At 41.0% G+C, this 25,200-nt stretch overlaps 1 protein-coding gene across 1 annotated transcript in view; it reads right to left on the reverse strand.

Annotated features, from left to right (window-relative positions):
• Positions 1-865: 865 nt before the first annotated feature.
• Positions 866-25,200, reverse strand: part of LOC136855159 (uncharacterized) — a 52,363-nt gene continuing 28,028 nt past the window's right edge. The window contains exons 3-5 of the mRNA XM_067132069.1: positions 5,964-8,402; positions 5,297-5,500; positions 866-3,569 (exon numbers count right to left, since the gene is read on the reverse strand). Of these exons, the coding sequence (XP_066988170.1) occupies positions 3,388-3,569; positions 5,297-5,500; positions 5,964-8,364 (2,787 nt within the window). The 5' untranslated portion in view covers positions 8,365-8,402 and the 3' untranslated portion in view covers positions 866-3,387. The remainder of the gene's footprint in view (positions 3,570-5,296; positions 5,501-5,963; positions 8,403-25,200) is intronic.

Below are 25,200 nucleotides of genomic sequence, written 5' to 3' on the forward strand. Positions count from 1 at the left end.
GTTTATTTGCAAAGCTTAAACATTCACTAAACCATGACAAAGGCATCCTTGGCATTTCAGTATTTCCATATAGATAGATAGATAGATAGATAGATAGATAGATAGATAGATAGATAGATAGATAGTAAGTCTATTGATTGCAATATTATAGCAATGAAAATACAACAGTATCTCAAATATGGTCCAAGAAAAGGACATGAAAGATAAACAAATAAATCTCAAGAGTCAAAAACATGTCAAAGCAGAACTAAAAAAAGAAAAAACCATATTATGGAACGTTTGCAACATTGTCACTCTTACAAGAGGAACTTGAAAAGCAGCTAAATAAAGAAGAAAAAGCCTTAGCGTATAATGAATGACCACTACTTCCTTCACCTGCAAAACAACACAAAGGAGGCTGACAGAGGAGGCTGACAGACATAATATATTCTAGAAAACAAAAACAAACAAACAAATGATAATATCTAGCAGTTCTTAGCCATTTCCTTATCTGTACTGTATGTAGACAGAATTCAGAGTATTATTTGACACTGCTCTGACATATGATGATGATGTGAAAATGTCCCCAATACTTGTCAGATTGGCCAACAGCAACATTCTAGCAATGGGCCACAAACTAGGATGTAAGGCAGAAGACGTTAATTCAGCAATGGAGAATGCAGCAAGTGAATATTACATAAATCCTCTGTATTGGGAGCAATTTCAGAACACTAGGAGAGACGCCATTGGACTCACAAGCCTTGTCTGTCTGACTTCATATTTTGAGTCATCGTGTGTATATGTGTATATATATATATATATATATATATATATATATATATATATATATATATATATATATATATATATATATATATATTTATAGAACAGAATAACTTGAATTATGGAAGAATCGTTCTCTATTTATGTTAGGACAGAATGGAGTTCTTAAGCACAGAAAAGATGGAGCAGAGTGCTTTCAAGTGGCTTGGCCATGTGGGAGACTAGGGGAGGGAAAGAGGAGGGCCTAGAAAGTGTTAGGGAGGGAGATGATTCAGCACTGGAAGTGTGAAAGAGGCAGTGAATAATCTCTCGTTTTTCCCGTGAAGCCAACCTTAGAGAGAGAGAGAGACAGAGAGAGGTGCACTGAAAAATAGACTTGCTGCTGATGAGCTTCTGTGGGCTTTCCATTGGTACGACTAATACAGGTCTTAATATTGAGAGTACTCTCTCTCTAAACAAAGAATAAAGGCATTAAAGAAGCAAAAGAGACCCGGGACGAAATTCACCGGAAGCCTTTCATGAGAAACAGCAGCAGCCGCAGGAGGCAGGTTGTTCCTTCCTTTCCTCTTCTTCAAGTCTTCACTGGGTGACATCTCCTCCCTGGAGGTGGGGCCTTCTTCTTCTTTTTTCTCCTTCTCTTCTTCTTCTTCTTCCTTTTTCTCTTCTTTTCATCTTGTTCATCATCCATTTCTTCTTCTTTTTCTTCTTATTCACTATCAGGATTCTACCGTTTTTTAAGGGCAGGACTTTAACATTCATACCACTTAATAGGGGGCTTAGGACATCTCCAAACCGCATATGATTTTTGCCTCTGACCTTTGGTTTTGTGACGCCAGCGCGATTTATCCCGAAAATAACCATTTTTCAAAATCTATCTCCTCCCTGGATACTTAATATTAAGACCTGAGATTACTGCCATATATAGACCTGATGTAGACCTCCAATAAAATGAAGAGATTTTTTTATAAAAGTAATTTTTTTGCTAGATATGAATTTTTTAGTTGGGGTAAAAAAAAACTCGAAAAATCATGCAAACAATCACATAAAAAAAAATCATGATAAAATTTTTTAAAAAGGGCTTCATTTTATTGTTCTAGAACGTCTTACGAAGCTATGTACCAAATTTCAATGCTATAGCTTTAAAACTGAGGGAGGAGATAGATTTTGAAGGTCAAAAAGTATAGTTTTGAGATACGGGCGTTCAAAGTTTTTCTTTGTATTTCGACAAAGACAATGTTAATAAATCATGACAATTGTGATTGTTATAATCATTTTTGGGTATTAATAAACCAAAACTATGTTATTTATCATAATTTAATCATAAATGAAGATCCATTTGCTAAAAATCTTGCTTCTTTAGGCTCCTGGTCCCCCCCTGCCTTTTCTTGCGGCAGGGTATTATTCTCTTACGAGAGGGTTTCATCCACGTTCCATCGTATGATACATCAATATTCAAGTTTCCATTTTCATCTGGAAGTATATCCAACTCTTCTCTATAATATTTTCTTATTCGTTCATATATATCTTCTTGTCTGGCCTTATAATGTTTTTCCATTTCTTCATATAAATACTTCAAGTATCTCCCGAACTTATAGTTTCCCATTGGTTTTATTCCCATTGCTGCTTGAAGACGTTTCATTCCCGCAAATCCATAGTCTTCTAAAATGGAATGGTATATCAATGCGGCATTACTCTTGAATACGTCAGCAGATGTTTTTGCAATTTCATCTGTAGGGCATTTAGTGGGTAAAGATGTTGATCTAAGGCGACATTTCTTGCAGGATCTTTTAATTGTTGTTTCAAAACCATCGTTTTCAAATTGCACTATATAATTTTTTGTACATGTGCACCTAGGCAATATTTTAGCACAAATCTCTCGCAATCTTTTTCTACTTATGAGAATGAGTTCATTATCTTCCTCATCAATATCTTCGCTATTGTTGCTACTTCCTTCTCTTTCCAGCAATGACGTGCGTATACCAATAAGAGTCTTGTGCGTGAAAGCACCAGCAGTGGATGTAGAAGGCGTGGCTGTAGCAACAGTGGATGTAGTGGGAGTGAGATCAAGGTCAGGCGTAGCCTGGGGCACCGAGGCGAGTTAGCCGGGCCCTCCCTCCACAATAGTACTCGCACTCTCTCTTTCACTAATTCCACTAATATTATCGGTTCTTGAACTCTTCTTGGAGCTAGTCGTCTTCTCTTGTAGGGATAAAAGATGTTTTACTTGTCTTTTCCTCTTTGGCATGATGAATTTTTGCCAAAAGAAAGAAAAACAGACGTAAAAGTGATCGAATGACAGAGGTGAAAATATGACGTGCAACCGTTACGACGCTTCTGATCACACTGAGGAAGGTAGCTGCTGAGCTGTTATGATGCTGGAGTTGTGAGAGATGCCATTGCTCACAATTTGTTTGATATAAAATGTAATAATTATAAAAATGTACGATAACAGAAGACATACTACATTTTCTTGTAGGGATTCATGTTTTTGGCTCACTGAGTTACTTTTACTAAATACCCTGTAACTACAAAACTAAAAGGAATTTTGGCAAAATATTTCGTAGGCACATTCTCCATTGCCATACAAAGCGCATATATTTTTTTCAGGATTTTGCATTTTTCGTCCTATACCTCCATATATTGTCGCCGGCCGGCCCCCTTAACACATAACCGTTTGATTCCTTTCGCCCTGCACACCTTCTTCAAGACCTCAACATCATCAGGCATCCTGCGAGAAGGCATCGAAAAAGTTATTTCCCTCAAAGGGCGAACAGCCAGTGACTGGAGTAGAAGCTTTATGTCTTGATCTGAGGAAAGACAAAAATGGCAGGATATAAACACCTACTGTTCTTGACCGGCACTCACTCTTGCTCAACACTCACACACACACACATTAAGTATATCTTAGTTTAACCAGACCACTGAGCTGATTAGCAGCACTCCTAGGGCTGGCCCGAAGGATTAGACTTATTTTACATGGCTAAGAACCAATTGGTTACCTACTGTATATATATATATATATATATATATATATATATATATATATATATATATATATATATATATATAAATATACTATATGATATATGTATAGTGAAGTAAGTATAACTTAGTTTTACCAGACCACTGAGCTGATTAACAGCTCTCCTAGGGCTGGCCCGAAGGATTAGACTTATTTTACGTGGCTAAGAACCAATTGGTTACTTAGCAACGGGACCTACAGCTTACTGTGGAATCCGAACCACATTATAGCGAGAAATGAATTTCTATCACCAGAAATACATTCCTCTAACTCTTCATCAGCCGGCCGCGGGAATTGAACTCCGGCCCATCGAGTGACAGTCTGAAGCTCAAGCGATTCGGCCAACAAAGGGCTATATGTATAGTGAGACATAGAAAAATACACACATGCCGATATATTGACATAACTCTTTCAAATCTCTGATCAAGAGAAAGAGGCAATTCAGTGACGTTGTTACTTTCCTTTCCTCTTCTTCTTCTTCAGAGCTGCTCTACATAAATAACTCATGAGGAGGCCATTACCAAAGATGTAGAAGAAGAAGAAGCAGAGAAAAGCTAAAAAGCTAAAGTTGTTTGAGTTATGGTTGAAGGTTTGATTATTATTATTATTATTATTATTATTATTATTATTATTATTATTATTATTATTATTATTATTATTATTATTATTATTATTATATTTCTTGATGATATAGGCCTACATGCTGATACCTATAGATGGTGATGATATAGACTGGAAATTCTCGAATCACAAGAATTCGAAATTCTCGAAAATTATAAATTCGTGAGAATTGTAAATTTCTGAGAATTGGAAATTCTCGAATCACGAGAATTTGAAATTCTCGAATAGCGAGAAATTGAAAATCCCGACAATTTGAAATTCTCGAGAATTTGAAATTTCTGAGAACTGGAAATTCTTGAATCGTGAGAATTTGAAATTCCCGAGAATTGGAAAATCACGAGAGGGAATTAGAAATCGGTACGGAAGGGGATGGAATTGGCCATCAGATTCCGATCACGTGCGCGTGTGTGACGTCATCAGATGCATTGCCATGGCGGCGACTTCAACCCTCTGCAGCTGGCGATCTCTCTCTCTCTCTCTCTCTCTCTCTCTCTCTCTCTATATATATATATATATATATATATATATATATATATATATATATATATATATATATATACATATAAATAGATATATTTCTATATGTCTGTCTATAAAACTTGCCCAAGGAGAATCACTGTATTATTATAATTAAGAGGAAGTCAGGAGGAGGTTAAAATAGAAATAGCATAAAACGTAATGAAGACTTTCAATACTCTTATTATTCGACATTATATTTCTAAAGTCTTCCTTTTCCTGGCCTCTGCTTCTTTTTCTCCTCCTGCTACTCTTGCTTCTTCTTTTCATTCTATTCGTAATGGAAGAGGAGGAGTAGGAGAAGGACAGAAGAAGGAAAAAGAACAGGAACATTTTCTTTCAAGACGGTTGACTCTGGATGATACTGATACTCACCTTCATCAAAGGTAATCACTAAGTCAGTGGTGCCTCCTTCTTCCCTGTCTGTGGGAACCAAAGTCCTGTTTAAGACTTGGGCAGCCCGTTCCCCGGGAGCATCTTCCATGAAGTATCTTAATCTCAGTTCCTTTGCTGAATTCATGAGAGAAAAGGGACGAAGGCTCTCCAAGTCTTGGTATCCATCGTCATGAATGGTCAGTCCTGTGGGATGAGACAAATGAGACGAATTTTTGAGATATTATTATTATTATATTACCTACAACAGAAAATAAAAATAATGACTAATTAAAAAAGCAGTATAAGTAAACTGTTGCTGTTTTGATTGTTATATAGCTCACTATATATATATATATATATATATATATATATATATATATATATATATATATATATATATATATATATATATATATATATATATATATATATACATAACTTTAAAATCTCTATTAAAAAACAAACAAGCAATTCAGTGACGTTGATACTTTCTTTTCTTCTTCTTTTTCTAAAGAGTTGCTCTACATAAACGACTCATGAAGAGTCATTACCAAAGATGAAGAAGAAAAAGAAGCAGAGAATAACTAAAAAGCTAAAGTTGTTTGAGTGATGGCTGAAGGTTTCAGTTCTTTATAATTAAGGGAGTAAAGGTTAAGTTCCTACTTACGTAATTTATCCACTGGATGCAGAACCTCTCCTGAAAGTCGTGCATATTCCCCTAGACGTATCCTCATCCAAATCTCTATTTGAACATTCGATCGAGATGCAGCTTTTAATGTTTCGTTGAGTTGAGAGAGATCTCTTGGTGCTTCTGAATGTGAAAAATCCAATAAAATCTCACTGGGCCTCAGTTTAGGCAGTAAGGAGGGTAGGACATGAAGACTCTTGGGTTCTTCGAATATTACTCTACCCTTCAGAGAAGTTTTTCTCTCCATCTGTGATACAAGCGATTCCAGAACCTTTTCGTCAAGTCTAGTTTCAGTACACGGTTCTAAAAGGTCATCATATACACTATGAGAGAGGCTGTATGATACATAGAGTTCATGAATATGGTGTATTGTATCATACAACACATCTCTCTCAGTACCGTAAAGTATTCCTGGTATGAAGGAAATGACTTCACTGCATTTCTCAAATAATTGTTTTAGATCTCTTCCATCCCACAATCTTTTCGACTGCAGCAGCACATCTCGAACAATGTTTCTTCGTCCTTGTGGCCTCCTTCCAATTGATGTGATGATGTCATCACAGATACTGCCTGCAGCTGCAAACTCCTGCTCACTTCTGTGTCTGTGGCAGTATACCATTACTATCTCCAGTTGCTTCATTGCTTTCTTTATGGAGAAATAGGATGACATGATGGCATTAAAGTTTTGAAGTAGTTCTGGACAGCTAATCTCCCTTTTAAAGCTTCTTACATCTGCCTCAGACCATTCATATTTTTCCTCAATGTAATGCTTCAGAGACCATTTTCTGTACAGTGCATCAAATTCCTCCTCCAGTGATTCTTCAGAGATTCCTGTCTTGTAGGAGATTCTCTTGATTTTGTGCTTTCTCAGCTGTAAGTAGACTGATGTCTTGGTGCTCATTTCATCCCTTAAATCTGGACACTCAATGTAAAGGAGAATGAACAGGTTAAAATATAGTGGGGTTTGCAGGACGGCTCTAGTGTCAGTGTTCATTTCTTGCATTTTCTGAAGAAGCCCTTTTTTCATTTGCTCCTGTTGGGTGACGTCATCATCTTTCACCAGGTGGCCAATGAGCTTTTCTGTGAGCAATTTCATGTCCTCTTCCCGAAGACCTGAAACTTTGAGGTTGATTCTGGAACGTTTATCTGTGTTCACAATATCCGTTAGTCCCACAGTATTCCCTGGACGTGTTGTGACAACAAACTTCATGTTATCTGAATTAAGTCCCAACATTTCTCTGAAAAGTGTTATGGAACTGGTGTTGGCTTCATCGTAGCCATCACATAAGACCAAACACTTTGAACCTAGGACTACCGATTTGACAAGATCAAAAGTAAACAGAGCAATAGTTTTTGGAATCAAGCTCTTAAGGTAATCATCAAAGTTGTCGTGATCATGATTCCTGAACTGCATATTAAGTAATAATGGGAAGGAAGAGACTTCTGGCAAATCCATTGTCTTTCTGCACCATCCCTCTGCATAGGAACAAAGAATTGTGGTCTTTCCAGAACCTGCATCTCCAGATATAATCACAACTTCAGGGTCTTTTCCCATTGGGTTTTTAATGCTGAGGATTTCTTTTTGATTTACAATGATACTTTTATTGCCATGGGGACCTCTATTTAACTCCTGATCATCCTCCACTTGTAAATAGACTATGATGTTACCTGGATCTGTTGTACCATACTGAGCGAGCCAGTCGTAAGGCAAAATCTGACAGAGGCGTTCATTAAGACACACAAGTTCTGCTTCAGCTGATTCTTGTATCATGTCAGAAAGGTCACTCCCATTCTCTTCTATTTCTTTTTCAAACCTTTGTCGATCCTGTGGGTTTGAGAGATCATATTTCTCACGGATCTTTTCTAGGAGCTTTGGAACAGCATCTTGGATCTCTGCTTTAAGCTGGTCAATTTCACTAGAATTAGAGGGAAAGAGAGTCTTTGTTTTCTCAAGAGTTTCTTCAAGCATTGCTTGAAAGTCTCTGAATTTACCCTTCAAATCAGTGTCTGACATATGAGGCTCTTCATGGCTAACAAAGTTCCTCTCATCTTTTATCTGTTTCATTAATCCTCTGAGTTCGTCACCAGGGTCATTCACACCCTTTTGCCAAAGAGCCTGGCAGATTTTGTTCATCACTGTGATGTCCAGATCTTCAGGAAGCTTATCTGTGAGATTTGTTACCTCCTGGGGAGTGAAGGGACTTTTCCCTTTTAGTGGAACTTCGATGTCGATGAGAATCTCGTGGATTCTCCTGTGTTGTCCACAGGGAAACACGAGCCTCATCATCACTAAATGAAATGTCTTCTTTCCATACTTTCTCACAAAATGGTTGTACCTCAAAGATCTTAAATCTCCGGGAGAAAAAACTTGTGCGTCCATGTTTTCTCTTGCAAAAGACTTCAAGAAGAATAGACAGCCTGAGAAGGAGAAAAGAACAGCAGCAGTTAAGATAAGGAAGTAGAATGAGAGGAACGTCAGTAATAATGATAACAAGAGAAGCAGTGTTAATATCAGCTTTAACTTGACTACTCATGAAGAGGTCAATAGGAGGAGGAACAAGAGAAAATTTGAGGAAATGAAGGAAAGGAACAGGCTGATGGATGGAGGTGACTGGAGAAAGGGAAGGAAGCAACATTTTGCTTAGGTCAGGTTAAGTTAATGACCTGGTCCTAAATGCCCTGACTGCCCAAAATCTGATATTGGGGACATTTCCTAATTTTGGCCCACTTGATTACCCAAAACACATTTCGGCCTCTAGAGCGGCCACCTAGGGCCACCCAAATCCAGTCGGCCCTTCCTTGGCTGGCTGTCAACCATAGAGGGTACAAATATAGATGTATATATATATATGTATATATATATACATTTATATATATATATATATATATATATATATATATATATATATATATATATATATATATATATATATATATATATATATATATATATATATATATATATATATATATATATATATATATATACATATTATTATTATTATTATAGTTATCAAGAAGTCGTAGCATAGCGACCATTCAGCTTTCCTTAGTTTAGCCTTGAATTTAGTGAAAGTAAAGAAATCGCTGAAAGCTGGCCCGTACTTGCCTTAAGCTATTGAGAGTAAATTCGTTGCTGCACAGGCGACCCCAATTGACCTAGTCACCAGCACATTAAAATTATCAACATCCCGATCTGTCCCCTTTTTTTCACCTGGGAAAATCATTCAGAAGGCACGGTCGATGAGGTCGAGGATGAGAGGCTGATGGTCACTCCCTTAAGCAGCTTAGTTCAACTAAGCTGCTTAAGAAAACCATTCTGAAGGCAGATTGAGTTTGGCTGGATTGTCTTTCTGCAGGAATACCTTGGGGAATACAAGCAGATGGCTGGAACACCTGGACGAGTGACACAGCCTTAGCCTGCTGCCACGTGGGCCTATTACTGGGACCCCTTAAAAAGGGCCTTGGACAGAGACATTTTTGCAGTTAGCCATGCATGCGGGTGAGTGATACAAGACACTGAGAGGTCACCCTCCACCCTTCCACCTAGACTCCTGATGTGAACCCAGTACTACAATCCTCCTTGAACTCAGGCCCTGATCTACAGTCCACCTCCAACCGCTGACCTAGTACTACAGTCATCCTCGAAAGGACCTACCCAGGATTCTTGAGTCCTTGGCACCCTCAGTGCAGACTCGAGTCATATTCTGTGTTATATTTTTCCTTTACTGGCGTGTAATGTGCAAATCTCTCTTGCAGAGGGACCTATTCGCAGTGGACTCATCTTGGACTGTGCCTTGCCCTTATTCAAGACTCCAGTAGGAGGATCTTCAGGTGTTGCACGCCCTTTAGCAATTCAATTACCAATTTTCCCTTCTAATGCTTTTCTTTTGTAAATATAATTCCTTAATTTATCCCAAGTGTTTACGTAACATTTCCTTATGAAGTAGAGCCTTCAGCTCCTAAAATCATCCCTTTTTCTTTGTTTTTTTTTATGATTTCCCTTTACGTAAGTCAGAACTCCAAGGCCAAATAAATAAAGTTCCATTGTCGGCCTGTAAAAATCTCTAGAAATCATATAACCCAGGGAAATTTGTAAAAATGGCGACCTTGTCAGGATCTCATTTAGCAGTTGCATTTTCCCATCTATTGTTGCTTCATTGCATTTGCAACTCACCAGATCAGCTATTAACAAAGCTAAGCTGGGTGTGAGACGAATTCTGAACCTGGTACCAAGAGCACAGACCAAGAGGGATCCACGTAAGTGGAGTGTGTATCTTAGCAAAATTTTAAAGATTACTTTTACAACCATGACTGTTCCTAGGAAATTAGGGAATTAGGGACGCATGTACCCACTGAGAGAGAACTGCTGTATTAGTTTTGTAATGCATGCCTTTTTTCAGGATAGGTAAATAGGAAATAATAAGTGCTAACCATTTTTGTGTGAGGAATAGTGCGAAATTTCTCTGTCTTAAAATCTTTGCCAGTTTTCTGTTCAAGGAATAGTGCGACAGAAATTCCTCTGTGTTAAATGTTACTTCACATTTTGCATTGGCTAATTATTTAGGCGCAAATAAATTCCCACGTGGGACAAAACGAAGTCAGTTTGCATTGCTGAAATACTCTCTCTCAGAATAGCTAGAACTTAGGTATTAGGAAAGCGAAATTCTGTCATTATATACCCATCCTGGGAAATTCCCCCGTTGTCAGGAGACCAGAGGGTGTTGTGTAAACACAAAAGGGTCATTCAACCAGTATCTAAAAATAGCCACATCGGTGGGAACCAGATGACCTTCAACCCTCCCCTCCCCACGTGTCTACCCCATTTTTCATTCATTCCCGAGTAGTTTGTTGTTTAGAATTGTTCCTACTCTCAGCAAATTTTTTTTTCTCTTTCAAATTCTCACGTCTTATGAGACTCCTAAAGTCCTCGTCCTACGGGACGCCCAAATTCTCACATCTTACAAGACTCCAAAAATCCTAAGTCCTACAGGATGCCCAAACTCTCATGTCTTACGAGACGCCCCAAAATCCCAAGTCCTAGGGGATGCCCAAATTCTCAGTCTTACGAGACGCCTAAATCCTAAGTCCTATGGGATGCCCAAACTCTCACAGCTTACAAGATACCCCAAAATCCGAAGTCCTATGGGATGCCGAAATTCTCAGTCTTACGAGACGCCTAAATCCTAAGTCCTACAGGATGCCCAAACTCTCACGTCTTACAAGGTGCCCCAAATCCTAAGTCCTACTGGACGCCCAAATGCTCACGTCTTACAAGACCCCCCAAAATCCCAAGTCCTACAGAACACTCAAATGCTCAGTCTTACGAGATGCCCAAATCCACGTCCTTTGTGACGCCCATGTCCATTGTGACACCCACCACGTCCTCGTGACGCCAATTCCATGTCCCTCATGACGCCCATTCCATGTCCTTCGTGACGCCCACCACATCCTTCGTGACGCCCAGTCCACGTCCTTTGTGACATCCACGTCCATTGTGATGCCCACCATGTCCTTGTGACGCCAACTCCATGTCCTTCATGACGCCCATTCCACGTCCTTCATGACGCTCATGTCCTTTGTGATGCCCACCACATCCTCTTGACGCCAAACCCACATCCTTTGTGATGCCCACTAAGTCCTCGTGATGCCGATTCCATGTCCCTCATGACACCCATTCCACGTCCTTTGTGATGCCCACCAGGTCCTCATGACGTCAATTCCACATCCTTGTGACGCCAATTCCACGTCCTTCGTGACGCCCACGTCCATTTGTGATGCCCACCACGTCCCTCAGGACTCCCATTCAAGTTCCAAATACTCTGTCTCCGCGATACCTGGCCAAGGCCGTGCAAGAGATAAAATATATTTTAACTTCAAAGTGGTTCCTGAACCCATTTAGTTATTTCTTTGAGTTCACTGGACAAGTAAATTTGTCAGTATGCCAGCTACAAGAGCCCACCACAATGAGGACTTTAAGTTCTACATGCAGGCAGGAAAAGACCTGGGAATGTCAGGTCAAGAATTACGGGACTGGGTCCAGGGGCAACTAGATACTGCAAAGGCAGAAAGGAGGCAGAAAGAATCGCCCAGGAGAGAAGAGAAGAGATAGAGAGGCAAGAGAGAGAGAGAGAGAGAGGCAGAGAGAATTGCCCAGGAGAGAAGAGAAGAGATAGAGAGGCAGGAGAGAGAGGCAGAGAGAATCACCCAGGAGAGAAGAGAAGAGACAGAGAGGCAGGAGAGAGAGGCAGAGAGAATCACCCAGGAGATAACAGAAGAGATAGAGAGGGAGGAGAGAGAGGCAGAGAGAATTGCCCAGGAGAAGAGAGAGGAGGCAGAAAGAATTGCCCAGGAGAGAAGAGAAGAGATAGAGAGGCAAGAGAGAGAGAGAGAGGCAGGAGAGAGAGGCAGAGAGAATCGCCCAGGAGAGAAGAGAAGAGATAGAGAGGCAGAGAGAATCGGCCAGGAGAGAAGAGAAGAGATAGAGAGGCAGAGAGAATTGCCCGGGAGAAGAGAGAGGAGGCAGAAAGAATTGCCCAGGAAAGAAGAGAAGAGATAGAGAGGCGAGAGAGAGAGAGAGAGAGAGAGGCAGAAAGAATCACCCAGGAGAGGAGAGAAGAGATAGAGAGGCAGGAGAAAGAGAAAGAAAGAGAGGAACGAGAACGACAGCACACCCATGAACTCCAAATGCTAGCCCAGAAGAATGCTACCTACCCCCTCCTGTGGCAGGGATGAGCACCCTCAGCCAAGTCCACTCCTTCATGCCTAAGTGGACAGAAGCAGAACTGGAAGTATGACTTGAGAGGGCCGACAGTCCTGGAGTGCTGCACCCTCTCCCCTGTGGAACTCTCCATTGTGCTCACTAAATTCCTGGGAGGAAAGGCACTTGTTGCCTACCACGCCCTTTCAGTGGAAGAGAGGAGCGATTGGGAAGCTGTACGCCAAGCTGTCACTAAGGCGTACGAGATTACCCCTGATTGCTGGAGGAGGCACTGGAGAGGGCAGACAAGAGACATAGGCCAGACTTGGTCCGACGGGGGGTACCACTCCGAGCGGGCGTTAGCAAAATGGCTCAAGTCCGAGGGGGCTACCAGCACTGCTGAGGTACTTGAGAAATTCAAACTAGAGCACTTCTTATGCTACGCCCCTCCTGCCCTGGCCTTATGCTACGCCCCTCCTGCCCTGGCCACCCATGTAGCAGAGAAGGCCCCTGCAACACTCACAGAGTGTTGCCGAATAGCAGATGTGTGGGAGACCCACCACCCTCAGGAGGGAACCATGCAGAGGAAGATCTAACCCCCCCCATCTTTCCTGGGTGGGTCAGCTCCCCCAAGGGGGGGAAATCCCAGCAAACCAGTGATGTGCGGCCATTGCAAGAAGCTGGGACACTCCTCTGATCAGTGCTGAAATAGGCCCAAGGCCCCTCTCACCCTCCTCCATGGCCACCACAACCACCCTCTGCCCCTGCGCCTTGCCCGCCGCCTGCAGCCGGCGACGCTCCCCAGTGGGAGTTCCGCCATGAGATCTGCCTCGATTGCGGAAAACGGGGACATTTCTCCGCAACATACAAGCTCTGCCCTCTGTATAATCAACCGAAGACAGTAGGCACCGTAACCTGCCCAAAACGACCCACCGGGTGGATTGGGCTTGAGTCTGTGAGGGTCGTGCCTCTGGATGGGTCCAGCCCCCCCCGGAAGTTGGCCAACATAGTCGATACAGGGTCAGAGGTAAGCCTGATCCTGCATAGCCAAGTCACCCCTGGAGACGTCACTCAGGAAGATGAGCGAATGATGATCCTCTGGGTGAATGGGGATCAGAAGGACTTACCTACTGTCCAAGATCTTGTCCTGTGGAGGGACCCCTACATCCCTCTCCACTGCCTAAAACCAGTCATGCCCGTGGCCCCCCACGGACCCCCTGACCACAACAAGAAGACCTGCTCCTGCCCCCCTGGCCTGTCCCTAGGATCTATACTGTGGCTCCAGGAGCCACCCCCTGCCCCTCAGAAGGCCGAGAGTACTCCAGCCCCTTCTGCCCTCCTCATCACTGGAGCCGCAGCTGCCCAACCCTCCCTCATGAGAGAGAGAGAGTCATAGAGGAGCAGAAGGCAGACGCCTCAATCCACCACCTCCGACAGGAGGCCGTAACCAGCGAGGATGCCTTAACTGACTTAAAGTTACCGGAGGCCCAAATGAGCCATCCCAGGTGCGCCATAGACTCGTAGTAGTCCCCCATCATTACAAAAGGATGTGCTGAGTCTGGCTCACGACGGCATTAGTGGTCACTTCGGTGTTGCTCGCACCACTCGTGCCGTCAAGAGCAAGTTCTACTGGCCTGGCATCCGCAAGAACGTGAAACAGCTCATCGCCTCCTGTCCCACCAGCCAAGTAGCAGGTAACCCAATTGAGGTAGTGCCCAAAGCCCCCTTCAGGAATATCCCCTCTGTTGGCATCCCCTTCAGGGGCGTTGTCATTGACTACTTTACCCCGCATGGAAGACTGAAGAGCAAGTCGGGAAATGCCCTTTGCCTCACGATCATAGATCGGTTCACCCACTACCCAGAGGCAATACCAGTAAGGAGCGAGAACTCAAAGAATGCAGTAAAGGCACTAGTAAAGTTTTTCTGCAGGTTCGGGCTTCTGGCCACGATTCCAACGGATCAGGGCTGGCACTTTATGCCGAAAGAATTCCGTGACGGCATGGCCAGTCACGGCATCAAACACTTCCACTCGACGCCCTACCATCCGGAGAGCGAAGGAATCATTGAGCGATTTCATCAGTTGCTCTCAACCATGCTCAAGATATTGGAACATGAGGGAGGTGGTTCATGGGAAGATAACCTCCCGTATGCCCTTTTTGCCACCCGCCACACTCCCTCTGAGACCACCAGGTATAGCCCATTTGAATTGTTATACACGCACTCCACCCGGGCGCCATTTGATATCTTATACGACGCATGGGCGGACCCCGCTCACACAGACTGGGTGGAGGAACTCCCCACTATCCAGAAGAACCTTCGAGCCGCTTGGGCGGTAGCCCCAAGCTACAGAAGTGGCTACCCAAGAGCGGGTAAAACTAAAATTTGATGAGACCGCCTACTCATGTTCTTTCGAGACAGGAGATCAAATTCTAGTACTGTACTCTGGAAGGGGGCCATGCGGCCCCTCAAAACCCACTTCTCAGGACCCCACAAGATTTTGGGAAAACAGGGGTGACCTAAACTACTTGGTGGATTGCAGTAAGCAAAGGGCCAAGTGACTCCACATAAATCTTCTGAGGCCATATCAAGAATGAAGCGAGGAGATGACAGGAGAAGAAACATCCACCCTAGAGGCAGTAGTTGGCACTGCTGCCGTCTCATACGCACCCGCCATCAACTCGGAAATACTAGGGAATCTGGAAGTTATCACACCAGGCCTCACCGCCGCCCACAGGGAAGATTTCTGCTAGGTGCTCCTCCGAAACTCACAAGTCGTCCGTGACACCTTTGGGTGCACGGATGTGTTACAGCACTCCATCAACATCAAGGAGGGCGTGAAGCCCATCGCCCAGGGTTATTACCGGGTTAACCCGGACAAGGCTCGTAGGATTGAGGAGCAGGTAAAGCTCCAACTCGACCTTGGCCTTATAGAGCCTAGCCACAGCCCGTGGGGTTCCCCAGTAGTCCTAGTTCTGAAAGAGGGCAGCAGAGATCGACTCTGTGTCGATTATCGAAAGTTAAACGAAGCTACAGAGTCGGAGCCATACCCCCTTCCCTGGATTGAGGCTTGCTCAGACAGTCTAGGGAGCGCCCTCTATCTAAGCAAGATCGATTTGGAGAAGGGCTATTGGCAAGTCCACTGTCTGAGGAGTCATGCCCTTGGACAGCGTTTATAACTCTTAGCGGCATCTATCAATGTAGGGTTATGCCATTTGGGTAAAAAAAATGCTCCCAGCTGTTTCCAACATCTGATGAACATGGTACTGGCGGGCATAAAGAACTGTGTGGTATACTTGGACGACATCGTCACCTATGCCAGCACCTGGGAAGAGCACCTAACAATCCTGGAGGAAATTCTAACTGCCCTGGGAAAGGCCAATTTGGTAATAAACCTTAAGAAGTGCCAGTTCGGCGCTGGGGAGATTACCTACTTGGGCCATCAAGTCGGAAATGGATGGTTAGTGCCTAAGGAGGCGAACATAGAGGCCATCAGGAATATAGCCTATCCAAAAACGAAGTAGGATGCCCAGCGCTTCCTCAGAATGGTGCAGTACTTCCACAGATTCATTCCGAATTTCACAGATGCTGCTGCCCCAATCACGAATCTCTTCCAAGGAAAGCAGCCTCTCAGATGTACGGAGGAATGTAAAAAGGCCTACGACAATCTGAAGGCAGTTTTAATTACAAAACCAGTCCTACACACCCCCGACAATGAATGTCCTTTTTGCCTTACCGTGCATGCCAGCGACATCGGCATCGGAGCAATAATGTTCCAGGAAAAGGAAGGAACTTAGGCACCCAGTGGCATACTGTGCAAAGAAACTAAAACCGGCCAAGACACTGTATAGTACTATTGAAAAGGAATTGCTATCATGGTGCTGGCAATGAAACATTTTGAGTCGTACCATGCTGACCACACTTTCCCGTTACCAGTATATACCGATCATAACCCTCTTCACTGCTTAACCACCTTTAGAAATCAAAATAAATGATTGATGCAATGGTGCCATGATCTCCAGGACTACAACTGGAAAATCAAGCACATCAAAGGCACTGATAACAAAATCACCGACGCTCTATCACGGCAGCATAGTGAGTAATACCCCAGGGCCTAAGTAGTGCCCAGAACTCCATCTCAGGGCAAGCAAAACCCAGAGTGTTTCTTCTTTTAACCCAGGGGACGTGGCCCACCAGCCACATGGTGGTGACACGGTCCCCTGCCTTCTTGTAAGCCAAGGAACTTCATTCCTCCCCTCTCCCCCCCTCTCTCTTATCATTGAAACAATTGTATTGGAATATGTAATGTTAAAGCTCCCTCGATATCCTCCATTTAATTTGTACATCAGGCAAGAACCAGTTGTCTCCCCCTGATTATTCCTTAAGCACTCAGTGCCACCAACACAGCCTCTTAAAGGCAAACTAACAGCATGTTGCTATATTTCTGATTTTGAATGTAAGAAATATACATGTAATTATTTTGGTATTCTGTCACCCACCTCAAATTTACCTTGACCGTGTAATCTTAAAATTAACAGATATGTTAGAGTGAATCGAGATTAATGTGCCATGTTAAAGTAGTTTGTTTTGGAATATGTGTTGGGATTAAAGTAAAATTATACCTCGTAATAATATTAACAGTAAAATATTCTTTGCATCGCGTGTTGGTAGATAAGTAGAGTAAAGCTCGTTGCCAACTTCTTGAATTTCAACATGAGCACCCGAATGAAGGTGCGTATGTTTTCTTCTGTGGGGAGCTATTATAGTTATCAAGAAGTCGTAGCATAGCGGCCATTCAGCTTTCCTTAGTTTAGCCTTGAATTTAGTGAAAGTAATCACTGAAAGCCAGCCCATACTTGCCTTAAGCTATTGAGAGTAAATTCGTCGCTGTACAGGCGACCCCAAGTGACCTAGTCACCAGCACATTAAAATTATCAACATCCCGATCTGCCCCTTTCTTTTTTTACCTGGGACAATCATTCAGAAGGCACGGTCCATAAGGTCGAGGATGAGAGGCTGACGGTCACTCCTTTAAGCAGCTTAGTTCAACTAAGCTGCTAAAGAAAACCATTCTAACGGCAGATTGAGTTGACTGGATTGTCTTTCCACAGGAATACCTTGGGGAATACAAGCAAATGGCTGGAACACCTGGACGAGTGACACATCTTTAGCCTGCTACCACGTGGGCCTATTACTGGGGCCCCTACTCTCGACAGAGGCCTTAAAAAGGGCCTTGGACAGAGATATCTCTGCAGTTAGCCATACACGTGAGTGAGTGATGCAAGACACTGAGAGGTCACCCTCCACCCTTCCACCCTAGATGTCCACACCAGACTCCTGACGTGAACCCAGTACTACTACAGTCCTCCTCGAACTCAGGCCCTGATCTACAGTCCACCTCCAACCGCGGACCCAGTACTACAGTCATCCTCGAAAGGACCTACCCAGGAACCTGAGTACGATGTCACGTGTGTGAATGCCCGTCGTCATTCTACGCCAGAGCCCTGCTAAACCCCCCTTAAGGTAAAGTACGAGTGGAAGCCTTTTCATTCACGACAGTTTGCCCTCTTGAAGTGTTACCGAGTGCCAGTACTGTTTTCTTATCCTTGTGTCATTTGTTCAGTGCCCTTTGCAGTGTTTCGTGTTTCAGTGTAAAGTGTTCAGTTATTCCTTGAGTCCTTGGCACCCTCAGTGCAGACTCGAGTCATATTCTGTGTTATATTTTTCCTTTCCTGGCGTGTAATGTGTAAATCTCTCTTGCAGAGGGACCTATTCGCAGTGAACTCATCTTGGACTGTGCCTTGCCCTTATTCAAGACTCCAGTAGGAGGATCTTCAGGTGTTGCACACCCTTTAACAATTCAATTACCCATTTGCCCTTCTAATGCTTTCTTTTGTAAATATAATTCCTTAATTTATCCCAATTGTTTACATAACATTTCCTTATGAAGTAGAGCCTTCAGCTCCTAAAATCATCCCTTTTTCTTCGTTTTTTTTATGATTCCCTTTACATAAGTCAGAACTCCAAGGCCAAATAAATAAGGTTCCGTAGCTGGCCAGTAAAAACCTCTAGAAATCATATAACCCCAGGAAATTCATAAAAAATATTATATGTATAAAATATACGATATATATATATATATATATATATATATATATATATATATATATATATATATATATATATATATTTACACACACACACACACACACACTACTACTACCACTACTACATAGTTCGGAGGTCTTCCACCAGGGCAGTGCTGCACAGTCTTGTGGCAGCCATCTTGAAAGGTCTGGTAATTGAACAGGGCTTAGGACGATTGTGAATCTTTTTTTATCGTTTCTGTTTAATGAGGAAGTGTTTAGCAAATGTTTAGGGTTTAGTGAGTAAGTGTTTAGTGTATGTTTAATTTAAGGTTTAGTGAATGTTTTGTGAATGTTAGTGAATGTTTAGTGTGTAAGTATTCAGTGAATGTTTAGTGAGTGTTTAGGGTTTAATGAATGTTTTAAGAATATTACTATGAGATTCAGGGCCTTTATCCCGGTGTTTTTCCGGAATAACTTTTTTTTTGTGCATTTGACAAAGATATTACTTAGCCATAGTATACTTTACATCCCTACCTAATTTTCGTCAGCATTCTTTATTACTTATATTAGAAAAAAGTATATTCATAAAAATAAAATAAAGTAGCCGAAGCTTGTGTCAGAACACTCTAATGTATGGGTTCAAAGTTATACGTGATGTAAACATATGACGTCCCGACTCCTCCCACAAGGTGATGACAACAAACAGCTGTCTCTGAAATTCTGAATGAATATTCGTACCTTGTCAAGGCTTCAAGAATGGTGGCTATGATAAGTCATTGTCCCCGTGGTTGCAGGACAGCTTTTGTGATTTGACTTGCACAATTGTTTAGAAGTGAGGAGGCCTGTGGCAAACCCTACGTAAGCTTGAACAGGTAAATGAATAATAGGGCCCTTTTTTGGGTAAGGAGAACACCTAGACATCCAAGGCTACCAAGTTTTCGTCATTTGTTGACTTCCATAAGATGCAGAAAGATAATTATATATGCTCTATAAAGCAATAGTTGTTGATTTCTTAGTAAAATATAACTTGCGGAACAACATTAAAACTTGCTTTGCCAAAAAAAAAAAAAGTCATGGGTTATAATACATCACTGGATGACCTCTATAGGTCCCAGTGCTTGGGCTTAGCCCGAAATGCCATAATCCACCCATTTATTAATATGTCAAGTTTCTTTATATGTAATTATGTTAAATAAATAAAGTCTCCATGTAAGGGCATGTCATTTCATATGATCGCTCCTGTCCTGTTAGTGACAGAGTACAACAATGGCTGAATTGTAACATTATAATGAAAGTTGCTTTCATATTCTACAGAATATTACCAGCATGGTAGTTCGATTGTTAGTAGGCTTTTAAATACCAAGATTGCCTGCACACTAAAAAAGTATAAGTATACTCGGTCCTTCAATTTGCTCACTTGAATGATTCTTAATTGAAAGTGATGAATTGTGAATCATCAATTACGACCTACAATAAGCAACTGTTTGTCTCTAAGATTAGACGAAGTCATTCTGGACTCGTAAAACCTAATGATAACAAGCGAATGAAAATATTAACAGTAATCAGCTGCTCGTACATTATGCAGCAAAAGTCAAGCGATCATTTATTTTTCTCCTCTTTCGGACACCAAGAGTACAATAAAGTGAATCCACCCAATTGCAAAGGTATAGTAACAAGCATTATCGTCTTTCGAATGAAACATAGCCTATAAATTAATATTATTATGAATATATATATATATATATATATATATATATATATATATATATATATATATATATATATATATATATATATAATGTTGCAATTTTCTTCCAGGCCGATTTATCATGGGCATGACTTTGGAGGCAGTGAAGAAAGTAGTCAACTGTGCCACCACATCCCCACCTCTCCCGCCTCGACACATGCAGCATCACCAGCACCACCTGTCTTGACAACTTTGCAGTTAGGGCCATTCGCCGTTTCGTTCACAAAAGTCTGCTGAGAATCAGTACTTCACAGTTAGTACCCTGACGGTTGACCTTAAGACTGCCAAAATCATTCTGGAGGAGACGTCAGAGTCTTCAGTACTGCGGCTCATGCAGGCAATGGGATTTTGGTATCAGACATCTCAACGAAAGATGTGCGTGATAAAAAATCACTCGACATTGTGTGCCAGTGGACTGGTGCTCTCCGAGCTCTATGGCACCACCAAGAGGAGGGAAGACAGGTGGTGTATGTGGATGAAAACTTGGTTCACCACCCGGATGGGCCACAACAAGGAGTGGGTTGATAACACACAGGCTAACACCAGTGCCTCTACAGCCATCAAGTGCCACCCAGAGAAGGAGAGCGTTTCATGGTAGTTGCAGCTGGCACGGCCAATGGCTTCATAGAACTTGATCCTTTAATATCAAAAGAAATGTGTAAATTGTTTAAATTTTAAGGTAGCCAGTAGAGATGTATGAAAATAGGATTGTCATATTTGTAAACACAGTGTGGGGGCAGTGCCAATGAGTTTCCAAACTCCGCCTCCCTGACACCTGTCAGGTGTGGATATAACTTGAAATGTATACAGTAAAATAGAAACCAGTACTCAACAGACCATTCAAAGGAGAAGGAGGAGAACGAATGACCAAGACCTGACCCCACCCTACGACTTCATTTATGCTAGATGAAGAGGAGAAGCAGAAATGTTGAGTTCAAAGACGGAACAAGTCGTTTGGCGTAAGGACTCAGGGTAGTTAGGTAATCACTAGGGTTTGTTCCACCAATAATAGAGAAATGCTTTTATTTATTCTGATTTTACTATATGGAGGCATGGTTTCTTTATATTAGAAAATTCTGGCTTACTCAGTTTCTGACCCGTCCGAAAACTGTCTCCCACATGGCTACAATATCTCACCTGCAGTAACCTGCGGCAAGATCAAACATAGATACCAGGACATCCCAGCCACTTCAATTTATAAAATAATGTTAGATCTCGTGAAGGTCTTCAGTGTATCCTTGTAGCCAAAGAATACACCAATCTTGAGTGGATTGATTGGAATTAATTGCATCTTAAGGCAGCCAAATTCCTGTTCAATTATTTGTTTAAATTTGGCTGAAAACTTGTTGTCAGAAATAAATGAGATTGTGGCATGCATATTTTTCTTTAAGACATTATAAGAGGGTGTCGGATTAGAGAATGTTGTGACAGCAGCCTGTCAATGACTTTAAAACCAACTTTTCAGGATAGGAGTTCTGTAAGAAAAATTTGGCTGAAAATAAAATTTCATTATGAAAAAGAGACCAACTCAAAGAATAAAGAAGAGCCCTGTAGACCAAAGTGTATATGGAATTTAGTTTAAAGTTCTTAAAGCATGAACTATAAAAGTTGTTAGGAAGTCCCGTGTACTTTTTTTCCTATATACAGATGTGGTAAATCCACCATTGTCTCTGCTTACATTGATATCAAAAAAAGGTAAAGAGTTGTTGCTTTCTTTTTCTTTTATATTTTGATATGGTCCACAGACATCTCTCTTTGCCAAAGGTTCCTTGAATAACGCAAATGAGTCATCAGCATATACTCTGTAATAAACAGGTTTACATACATCCGGACAGTTAGTTAAAAAGGTTTCTTCTAAAAAAGCCATAAAAATATTAGCAAACACAGGTCCCAATGGGAGCCCGCATGGCAACTCCATCGACCTACGAAAAAGAGCTGCCATTAAAAGCAAACATTGAGTCTTGCACAGCAAGCTCAAGAAACGTCTTAAAAAGTTGTCTATTAAAACCATGAAAAACTATATGATCGTCATAAAAAATCTTGTCTAAAATAATGCTGATGGTTTCATTCAGAGGCACATTTGTGAAAAGAGATTCTACATCGAAGCTAGTCATGTGTAGATCACCATCTTGTAGGACTATTTGTTTCTGGAACTCCTAACCATTTTTAAGTGAAAATTGGTTGTAAGCGAAATCATTCAATAACGAAACAAGGTATTTTGATATTGTATAAGAAGGGCTGTTATAGGCTGCCATGATGGGTCTGATAGGAACTTCTTCCTCATGTATCTTTGGGAGACCATAGAGAATGCTAAAAGAAGAACCTGTCACAAATAGTTTCTGATACATAACTTCATCTAAAATACCCTCATTTTTAATTTTCTCAAAAACCTGCTAATTTTGTCTTCTCTTTTGTAAATGTCCAAAGTTTGGTTCTCCATGTGATTGAAATTTGGTGTTGTCTGCAAGAATGTTATTGACCTTATCAATATAGTCTTGTTTGTTGAGAAGTACAGCACCTTTTCCTTTATCTGGTTTGCAAATAACCAAACTATCCCGTTTGCCTAGTTTCTATAAGATATTCAAATCCTCTTTCCTGAAGAACGGGGTCCAAGACACTTTTAATTTGGTATAAGTCTTATGTAAGAAAAGATAAACATGTTTGTAAACCACTTAAGTCAATGACCAAATTTAAGCCCTGAGTCTCTGAAAAGCATTTCGAAAGGAAAAAAGAAGTCTGCATACTTAGGTCTGTAGGATGGCAAACAAAAATCCAAGCCAAACGATAACAAGAACTGACGATCATATAGTTTTTCATGCTTTTAATAGACGACTTTTTAAGACGTTTCTTGAGCTTGCTGTGCAAGACTCAATGTTTGTTTTTAATGGCCAGCTCTTTCCGCAGGTCGATGGATTTGCCATGGGCTTTCCATTGGGACCTGTGTTTGCTAATATTTTTATGGCTTTTTTAGAAGAAACCTTTTCAATTAAGTGTCCGGATGTGTGTAAACCTGTCTGTTATAGACGATATGCTGATGACACATTTGCGTTGTTCAAGGAACCTTGGCACAGAGAGATGTTTCTGGACATATTAATAAGCAACATCAAAATATAAAGTTTACCAGGGAAAAAGAAAGCAACAGCTCTTTACCTTTTTTAGATATCAATGTAAGAAAAGACAATGGTAAATTTACTACATCTGTGTATAGGAAAAAACATACAGTGGCCTTGCAAACAACTTCTATAGTTCATAGTTCCTCGTTGGACGGGCCGGTATTGTTCTCGGTGTCACTCTGCTGAGCCAGCGTTCAATCTCGGCGGCCAATGAAGAATTAGAGGAATTTATTTCTGGTGATAGAAATTCATTTCTCGGTATAATGTGGTTCGGATTCACAATAAGCTGTAGGTCCCGTTGCTAGGCAACCAATTGGTTCTTAGCCACGTAAAATAAGTCTAATCCTTCGGGCCAGCCTAGGAGAGCTGTTAATCAGCTCAGTGGTCTGGTTAAACTAAGGTATACTTAACTTCTTTCTATAGTTCATGCTTTAAGAACTTTAAACTAAATTCCATATACACTTTGGTTTTATAGGGCTCTTCGTTATTCGTTATTCTTCGAGTTGGTCCCTTTTCATAATGAGATTTTATTTTTTTAAATTCAAATTTTTTCTTACAGAACTCCTATCCTGAAAAGTTGGTTTTTAAAGTCATTAACAGACTGCTGTCACAACACTTCTCTAATCCGACACCCTTTTATAATGTCTTAAAGAAAAACAATCCCGTTTACTTCTGACAAGTTTTCAGCCAAACTTAAACAAATAATTGAACAGGAATTTGGCTGCCTTAAGATACAATTTATTCCATTCAATCCACTCAAGATTGGTGTATTCTTTGGCTATAAGGATAAACTGCAGGCAGGGGGCGGCTCTAGGTTTCCTGCGCCCTAGGCTAATATTTTAATTTGCGCCCCAGGTCCACCAGCTAGGAGATCTGGGGTGAGCAGTAGTCAGTAGCTCCCCATTGGGTGACATTTCGGGATAGTTTAATTGTAAATCCAGCTACCAAATATTAAGTTGAAATGCATTATGCGCACACACAAACACACACACACATACATATATATATATATATATATATATATATATATATATATATATATATATATATATATAATATAATATATATATATATAAAATCTGAGGTTGAAATTTACAACAATTCCATCATTATTTTTTAATATGTAACCATTGCAAGGGCAATTTGATGCCTATAAAGATATATTAGACAATTAATGTATTCATAAACATTATATTGAAAATGGCATTAAATAGAGCAAAAACAATGATTTTTGCTTATAATCTATTTAAAAAATTTATTTAATAAGGAAATGTGCATCTGATAGTGAAATTATGATTGAGTATATAACAATCAATTATAAACATATGAAAATGAATGTTTTGAGTTATTTCTTTAAAACTTCAATCAGGGATAAGAAGAAAATGTAAGTGGTGAAAAAAATCTGACTCATTTTCCTTCCATTTGAGTGTATCCCTTAGCTGAAAAAGGGAAAAAATAAAACATGGCCTCTACAACATTTTTTCATTCATTAATAGAACAAATCTTAAGTAACTAAAATCCCTAACTAAACTATTAAAGAAAAAAGACTAAATTCAATGTACTGAAAGGA

Source organism: Macrobrachium rosenbergii, chromosome 30, assembly GCF_040412425.1.
Source record: "Macrobrachium rosenbergii isolate ZJJX-2024 chromosome 30, ASM4041242v1, whole genome shotgun sequence".
NCBI classification, from domain to species: domain Eukaryota; kingdom Metazoa; phylum Arthropoda; class Malacostraca; order Decapoda; family Palaemonidae; genus Macrobrachium; species Macrobrachium rosenbergii.